We start from the raw sequence: 8,629 nt of genomic DNA, 5'->3' as shown, positions 1-8,629 counted from the left end.
AATAATGCTCCCAAATCTGTCCATAAGTTTTTTTTTTACATTAACTGGCTTTGGTATGCATTTCTACAGCCAAGACAAAAGCTATCAAAAAGTGTCAACAAATGAGCAACATTAAGCCTAATCATATAAAAAATTAAAGAAAGAAAGTTAAACATTCAACTTCATGTTATTCCGTTAGTCATATTTATAATTACCAATGATTTGAAATTATATTAAAGTAATACTATGCTTATCTCCTCCCACCGCTATACGCGTCACCAGGAATAGGATAGGAATAGGAAGCCTACGTCATAGGAATTCGCAGTACCCCGAGAACTCCTCTAGCTTGGAGGCCTGCAAAGGTGGGCCAACCATCAAGGAGTCACGGTAGAATGCGCTAGCGATCCCATTATGCCCCCTGAAAAGACGGAGTGGGTACCGCTGGTATTTTTAGTGGGTATTCCGGCGCCATTAGTGCCGGCGAGCTCCCCATACCCTCCCTGCCCCAGTTCACGCGGGAGGAGTTCAGTTAATTTATGGAACCCTTTTCATTCTTATTTCCTAAATCCTTCCATGTCGGTAATTTTTTTCCCCATTTTGTCCCATGATATATTTCTCCGTATTTATTTCCATAAAATATAAAAATTATGTCTCAGACTACGTGTTCTACCTCAAGTAACTCACACAATCTCAGATTACCAATTTGGATTTCAGAATTCAGATTTACTTTTACATTTTAGAAGAACGTAGATCTGGCAACTTTATGAACTTTAACAAGTGTTTTTTTTTAGGTTATAGAAGTATTTTGATTTGCCTTCATTTCAAAATTACAAAATCGAGTTATTTTTAATTTACTTTTCTGTAAATAATATTTTGAGTAAACGCTAAATGCTGGAATAAAAATGGATTTATTTATTATTAACAGGTGATAGATATTATATTAATTAGTTAATTTTTTAAAAAGGTTAAGCTCCGTTTAGTGTATTGGTTATGGGACATTAAAAAATCTTAAAGGTATATTAAACATTGATATTTGTTGTAATAAAAATCATTTCATTACATAGATATACAGGTGCTAATGAAGAATCGGATGTCTTGGATCAGGAAACATTACATTTAAAAAGGTTAAAGCAGAAAATTGAAGAAAGAAAAAAAAAACACATATTAAACAAAAAAATACCAGATATTATAACTTTAAAAGAACAAGATGTGTCAGTGAAATCAGAAAGTACTGAAATAATTAGCAGTCATAACGAAAAAGATGATCTAGAAACCATAAATGAAAATAAAGAAACATTGCCCACCCATGTACCATCAAAAATTAGCAAAACAGATAAGCAAAAAAATGAATTTCAAATTTTAGGAAATACTGACTTTGAAAAAAAAGCTAAGGTAAGATTAATTCTATAGTAAATTTTCCAGTTTATATAAGTCACATAATTTTAATAACATATATATTTATTTTGCAGATTGAAAGAGTTCTCCCATTCTGGCTCTCACATGCATATAGTGTATCTAAAGATTTACAAACCTTAACATGTTCTATAGAAACACAGAAGTGGCTTGATAGTACTCTTAAGACTACATTAATGAAAGAAGGTTTAAAGCATTTGTTTCCTGTTCAAGAACAAGTCATTCCTTTTATAATAAATGAACATAAATTACCAGAACCTTTCAGACCTCACGATATTTGTGTCTCTGCTCCAACGGGTAGTGGAAAAACCCTATCATTTGTTTTACCTATAATACAAGTAAGTTTTTAAAGAATTGTGTATATTATAATTATATTTTATAATGTTTAACAGGCAATAACATTTGAAAACGCTTAAATCAATAATCCATCATAAATGTACCTGATATAGTATAATTCCTTCATATTAGTTATAAAAAATACCTTACTGTATTTAACTTTTTATAATTATAGGTTTTAATGAATCAACTTGGTCATCATATAAGAGCTTTAGTTGTCTTACCTGTGCAAGAACTTGCAGCCCAAGTAGCGAAAGTCTTTAAAAAATATTGCACTAACACTGGACTGAGAGTGGCATTATTAAGTGGATCTACTCCTTTACATAAAGAGCAACAACAAATAATGAGATACAGTAAGAAATATTTTATTTTACAAATTATCTATTGTCTGAGTAATACAACAAAACTAATGATGTCCTGATTTTTGCAGCTGAAACATTAGGATGGATTAGTGAAACTGATATTATAGTATGCACAGCTGGCAGATTAGTTGAACATTTACAAAATACTGAAGGATTTTCATTAAAACATTTAAAGTTTCTTGTTATTGATGAAGCAGACAGAATAATGGATAATGTACAAAATGACTGGCTTTATCACATGGATAAACATATTAAAATAGAAAGTGATATTTCCAATAAAATCCCTCATTTAAATTGGAACAATATAACTTCTCCTAAATCATCAATACATAAACTTTTATTTTCTGCAACACTATCTCCAGATCCTGAATTATTAGAACAGTGGGGATTGTATCAGCCAAAACTTTTTTCATCTGCTCCAATAAATGATTTTACAGATGAAAATACCATTAAAAAATATACAACACCAGATGAATTGGAAGAACAGTATATCATCTGTACAGCTGAAGAGAAACCTCTAATTTTATATCATTTTCTTTCAAACCAAAAGTGGGACAAAACATTATGTTTTACAAATTCTTCTCAGTCAGCACATAGACTAGCTGTCCTTTTAGATATTTGGGGAAAAGGTAATCTAAAAGTGGCAGAGTTATCAGCAGCATTAGACAGGACGCATAGAGAACAAGTTTTAAAAAAATTTAAGCAATCTGAAATTGATGTGTATGTACCAAAATCTTGTATATTCTTGAGACATATTAATTGCATTTTATGTAAAAATTTCACAATGTATTTTTATTTTACAGGATTATCAGTACAGATGCTTTAGCCAGAGGGATAGACATTCCAGATTGCAATTATGTTATATCATATGACCCACCAAGAAATATTAAGACATATGTGCATAGAATAGGTCGTACAGGTCGAGCTGGACGTAAAGGGAATGCTTGTACTATTTTACTTCACAATCAGTTGCATATGTTCAAGGTAAATTGACTATTAAAAAGTCTATATATTATTATAGCAAAATGTGTAGTATGAAAATCGCACTTTAAACTAGGTAATGTGATTACAATACAAATAACAGCCTGCAAGACTAGACAATGCTAGACAAAGGTCTACTCTCCTCTTAAGGAGAATGTTTTAACTTTCTACCGTGCTATGTATCTCCTGTAGGTTTGAAGATGACAATGATATTCTTATTATTTTTCAGGAAATTTTACAATCTGGAGGTAAAACTGAAATCCCCAAATTGGAGGTAAATAAAGAAATTTTAAATCAACTTTTCGAAGGCTACGAAAATGCTATACAAGACACGAAAAATACAATTAACAATGAAATTTCAACTAAAGTAAAGAAATCCATTGAATTAAAAAGAGCAGCTAAAACTAAATCACGCAAAAGGAAACATAATGACAGTAAAATGACAAATGCTTAATTGGATATTTCTATAAATGTATTGATTCGTATAAAATTGTATTTTTTTTTACTTATAAATTGAATAAAAAAAGATTTATACGCGTTTTCAACGCATTTTTAATATTGAGAATTTAGGCCGTTTTGCTTTTACTCTAAAAAAAAAATATTTTTATCAATATATTCCAAAGAAGGCAATCTGTTAATCCAGAAATAACGTACAATTAATTTTATGAGTAAAACAATTCAAAGTTTAATTTACAATGAAATGTAGAATTTTTTAAAAGCATGTATTTTAAACAAATAAATTGTCAGATCTCAGTAAGGTTTATTGAGGATTTTTCCAATAGATTATATTTAAAGGAGACTAGACTTGTACAATTTTTTTCATTAAGTAACTGATATTTGGCTCAAAATCCCTTTAAAAGTCTCTAGTGCTTTAAAAGCTCTATTAAGGTGGATTTAAATAGAATAGGGTTGAGTTATAAATAAAGGTATATTAATCGAGTAATGTTTGTTATCGCATGAAACGTGATAACCTACGTTTTTGGATTACCTTTATTCTTCCTGCCATTGCCAATATAGTTTAGATAACAGACTCCATGAAAATGCAAAACTAATTTAATTGTTATCATTATAATGTAGGAATTTTAGAAATTTAAATCTTTTAGATACCCAAATAAGTTTTAATACTTTAAAATTGAGAGGAGCCTGGTAAAGAAAAAAATATTTGCAACATATAATATAAATCACAATAGTAATTTATAATATACAAGCAAACAAAAATAATAATATATATTTTACACGAAATTAGCAGATAATCAAATATTTAATTTAAAAAAATAAAGATTTAAAATAAAATATTTTACCAAAAACTACCACAATAATAAACCTATAATTATAAATGATATATTGTAGAAAATTGTTATGAGTTATTTTTAGTAATTATATTGAAATAAATAGGCTCATAGTATCAAAATAAAATTTTAAAAACACATTTTCCAATTCTGGTTTATATTTTTAATTTATACATAAATTGCAAATAGTTTTTATAGTATATACAGTGTAAATGGACGTCAAGATTTTGCGACCGAATTATTAACTTATTCTATATAGTTTCGAGTATACATACATAGGTACTCGAAACTGCGACGGCTTTAATACTCTAGTGATTTTTTTTTCCTAACAATATAAAGTTGATGAGTATTTTTAAATGTTCATGGGTTACAAGTGGAGTTTCCAGTGGAGAATATTACAGCTAGTCCATTTGAAGCTGTATATAGTACTTTTCATGAATTATTTTTGTGGAAATAAATGGAATAAGCATATTACGATGATAAATACGAGCTAAACAACTTAAACCAGTACCTATATTAAAAGCATTAACAATAAAACTATTGTTGACTAGATTAGGAAAAACCTGTCTAAGCAACTAAGTTTTTGCTTCAAGATAACCAGCACCACTGCTGGAAACTGTCTACAATATACATAAGCTATTTTTTTTGCTGATCCTACCGAACTATAATTCTGTGATCGCGATATAATATTATTAAAGTTACATCAATAATATTTTCATTTGCCAAATTAATTATTTTATTTTTTTGACAAGAGTTGGCGAGTGTTCTCATAGAACTAAATTGAACCAATTTAACATGTACCTACATAATAACCATTGGGAAGTGTAAAATAATTTTAAAACAAATAATTGTCTTGGTTAACAATTATTATAAATATTCCCTATATGATTTTTTTTATGGCCAGAACCATGTGCTGTAAACCTTTTTTATACATATATTGACATGTCAATGACTATAATTAAAACTGAATCATATTGAATGCAAGCACAATTTAAATAAAAATTTCACAGTCCTCACGGACATATAGTTCAGGACAGACAATTATACTAATACTGGTAAATGTACAATAATGGTGTTACCATCTTTTTACATACAATTATTTATGTATTAGGATGCTTAGGTCATTATTGTATTTCTACAAAAAATGTAAAATTCATCGCCAGTCTGTTGCCGCACATGCAAAACTTCAAATTGAACTGTAATAAACACACAACAGAACATATCTAAACATACCTGCTCTGTACATGACTTAAAATGTAATGTCTAAAATGTTGATCCACACTTTGCTAATTATTTTTAATTATAAAAATATAGTAGATATATTTCTTAATACAAGACACTACACAATAATTTTTCATATCACAATGTAAAAACATGAAATTCATTTATATAAAAATATAGAAATACTATGTATCTATCTCTTGTAGGAGGCAAGAGATTTCTAAAAAATACTTGGTGGGATTAATACAACTATTCCAGATACAGAAACAATTAAAATTTAATAAGGTCTTCACTAGCTTTATCTTGTAAAATATCTGTACTAGGATAAACATTGTTCTTATCTGCACTATTATTATCTACAGGTTTTGGTGACATTTTTCTTTTGGGTGGAACTGGTACATCCAAAATTCCTATTTGTCCGAAATTTTTACTTTTATCCGTGAACAATCTCACTTCTTTGTTTATTTCAATGTTTTTGCTTCCTGGTGAAATTTTCTTTCGCACTGGGGGACTTGGAGCAGCCCGAGAAAATGCAGGACGATTATCAAAAATTGAAATATCAATAGGATTTAAATTACCAGCTAAGATTGATGATGTTTTACTTTTTTCTAATGAATAACTTTGGTCCACTTTAGTATCTTCCTGTTTAGACTGGTCACTTATATAAAAAGTTGTTTTGTTCATATACTCTGCATGTAAATGTTTATGTGCTTGTACATCAGATTTACTCCGTTCAAGTGTGAAGGCACCATTGGTATGAAGATGACAACTAAATGAAGTAGTATTCAAGGTGCAAGCAGGAACTGTTGAAAATGGTTCAGCCGGAGCCCATAAACAAGCACCATCATTTCTAGGCACCAACAAGAGAGGATCCTGAAAATAATTTTACTTTTGACATTAACATAGCTAATATTTTATTCTTGGATGTAACTTAAAACTCCTACAAATAATTTGACTTTAAATTGAATTCATATGTTTTTTCAATTTAGTTGATGATTTCTTAAACTAGTAAACTGTACTAGTTTAGAAACTATAATCATTTCATTTGGCTTACTTGAACATCGATTAAACATTTATAATCTAGATTTACTGGGAAACTTTAACTGGGATGCATATTAAAATATAAAAAAAGGATACAAATGTAATTTACCTTGCCAGTAATTGAAAATATTTTGGACTGCAGGGTATGAAGTCGATTTCTTAGATACTCATAAGAACTTTGGCGTAGCTTCATAACCCATTGGACCACATTATCTTCACTACGGGCGGCAAATATATGTCTTTTTTCAGGCTCATCTCTGTAAAAGATTTGAATACATGTTTTCTATTATGGGCTAGAGAAATAAGACACCACTGTAACTTTTAATGGTCAATTAAAAAAGGTACTCAAAACACATTTCTGTACTTACATAAATGATATAGAAAACGAAAATGATATACTTTGTCCATGTTCCATTTGTATTGAAGAATTTTCTAAAACAAACATTCCGGCTGGATTTCTCGTGTCAAACTTTCCCATTTCACTTATTTTGAAATAAAACAAATAATTGTTAATAAGTCGAAACCATCTCTCCTTAAAAACTGAAATAAATATTTAACAATTTTCAGTTTTTATAACACATATATTAATCCTTCCTAGTCCACAAAGAATGCAATTGAGTAATAAGAATTGTAATTTATAATATGTATCATGAACATATGTTTATAGATAGCTGTTAATAAGATTAAAAACTGTTAAGAAAAGTATACATATCTCTAAAAAAGGTTTGAATTTACTATATTTTTTAATTTGTTAAAAACAAACGGCCTTAACGATGATCGTAATAACATCAATATTCTACTCAATTCTTTCTGATATTTCTTTGTCCTTACCTGCTTGATTGCGGTAACTTCCATTTGAAACCTTTTTATAGTTTAATCTCCCTTCTAAAACACAAGGTTTGTCGCTCAGAAGAGCAAGTTCACGTATATTGCATTTCATTGGTGCAAGATTCAAAACGCTATATCTCTACAAAAACAAGTTAAATCTTCAATAATATAAAGGGTTTAGGGCATATTTTCCTGACAATTATTTGAAATCGAGCGAGTCTGATGACTAAAAATTATAATTGCCAACATTGATGACACTGCAATATACGCATTTATAAAATTAAATTATAACTAAACTCATAATACAAGCCTCTAAATGTTCTATATATATTTTAACCTTGATTCTTGAATTCTTGATTAAACTTTGGATTTTGGTAGTTGGGCGATGCCAATTGTCAAATACTGTCAATTGTCAAATCAGTAATCACAAGTGAAGAGTAAATGTAGTATGTAGTATAGTAGTAAGTGAAGTATAAACTGAAACATTGAAAGATGCTATCGTAGTCGTACAAGAAACGTCACTTTACCATATACATAATTTAACTTGTCGTACAATTGATTATTGTCAGATTCGGATACTTCTTTTTACAATTATATATAGTTGATTGTATTGTTCTAATATCTTTATATATAACTTTAAACGAAATATTTTTATATATAATTATAATACATAGGTACTTTAGTATTACGCAATCGTACATTGACGTGAAACCATTATGGATATTTTGTTATGATAATTATTGCGATGCGATATGATTGCTAGATCGTAATAATTAACTCGATGGTTCGATTTCATTATTATCAAATCGAGCCTTTGTATTTTTACCGGATTACGGAAGGCATATTATGCTGTAATGCAGTATACAAATAAGTAGTATTCAAATTAGCATGACCTTTTTGACAGACAGATGAAAAACAGAAAATATAACATTTATAACATTCGATGGAACGATGGAATGCGTAATTCAAATTAGAATTCAATTTTTTTTTTAATTATTTTTTTTGATAAGAGTTATACCAGCTAAAGAGACCCTAGCCACTAGCCAAAGAAACCCCAACAAAAAGGACCCTCGCTCGTAACAATATCTTAACAATGATCTTTAATAAGGATTTTTGTAATCGATATTTGTAGTAGTTACTGCCTCTTATTCGGCTCCCTACCGTCCGACCGATATAACA

General features: G+C 29.2%; 2 protein-coding genes across 2 annotated transcripts; one reads left to right on the top strand and one right to left on the bottom strand.

Moving 5' to 3' along the window:
* Window positions 1–827: 827 nt before the first annotated feature.
* On the top strand, window positions 828–3,714 carry LOC125066827 (probable ATP-dependent RNA helicase Dbp73D). Its single transcript, XM_047675113.1, has 7 exons — window positions 828–904; window positions 1,044–1,371; window positions 1,449–1,730; window positions 1,904–2,081; window positions 2,159–2,810; window positions 2,894–3,074; window positions 3,301–3,714. The coding sequence occupies exons 1-7, from the start codon at window positions 882–884 to the stop codon at window positions 3,523–3,525; spliced, it is 1,869 nt and encodes a 622-aa protein (XP_047531069.1). The 5' UTR covers window positions 828–881; the 3' UTR covers window positions 3,526–3,714.
* Window positions 3,715–4,515: 801 nt separating this feature from the next.
* Window positions 4,516–7,896, bottom strand: LOC125066750. The gene is made up of 5 exons (XM_047675002.1): window positions 7,788–7,896; window positions 7,454–7,589; window positions 6,991–7,162; window positions 6,732–6,879; window positions 4,516–6,454 (listed from the first exon to the last, which is right to left on the bottom strand). Exons 2-5 carry the CDS (start codon window positions 7,560–7,562, stop codon window positions 5,852–5,854), a joined length of 1,032 nt encoding a protein of 343 aa, XP_047530958.1. The 5' UTR covers window positions 7,563–7,589; window positions 7,788–7,896; the 3' UTR covers window positions 4,516–5,851.
* Between the last annotated feature and the right edge of the window lie 733 nt (window positions 7,897–8,629).

Source organism: Vanessa atalanta, chromosome 1, assembly GCF_905147765.1.
Source record: "Vanessa atalanta chromosome 1, ilVanAtal1.2, whole genome shotgun sequence".
NCBI classification, from domain to species: Eukaryota; Metazoa; Arthropoda; class Insecta; order Lepidoptera; family Nymphalidae; genus Vanessa; species Vanessa atalanta.
The sequence above is the reverse complement of the archived record's forward strand: the minus strand, read 5'-3'. Positions and strand labels throughout refer to the sequence as shown.

Bases quoted from the DNA above. Each gene is read 5' to 3' on its own strand.
- LOC125066827 (XM_047675113.1), top strand. From the start codon at position 882: ATGGATTTATTTATTATTAACAG. The intron at 905-1,043 runs GTGATAGATATT...TTCATTACATAG, and splicing joins GATTTATTTATTATTAACAG to ATATACAGGTGCTAATGAAG. The intron at 1,731-1,903 runs GTAAGTTTTTAA...TTATAATTATAG, and splicing joins TTGTTTTACCTATAATACAA to GTTTTAATGAATCAACTTGG.
- LOC125066750 (XM_047675002.1), bottom strand. From the start codon at position 7,562: ATGAAATGCAATATACGTGAACTTGCTCTTCTGAGCGACAAACCTTGT. The intron at 7,163-7,453 runs GTAAGGACAAAG...TATTTATTTCAG, and splicing joins AAGTTACCGCAATCAAGCAG to TTTTTAAGGAGAGATGGTTT. The intron at 6,880-6,990 runs GTAAGTACAGAA...AATCTTTTACAG, and splicing joins TCGTTTTCTATATCATTTAT to AGATGAGCCTGAAAAAAGAC.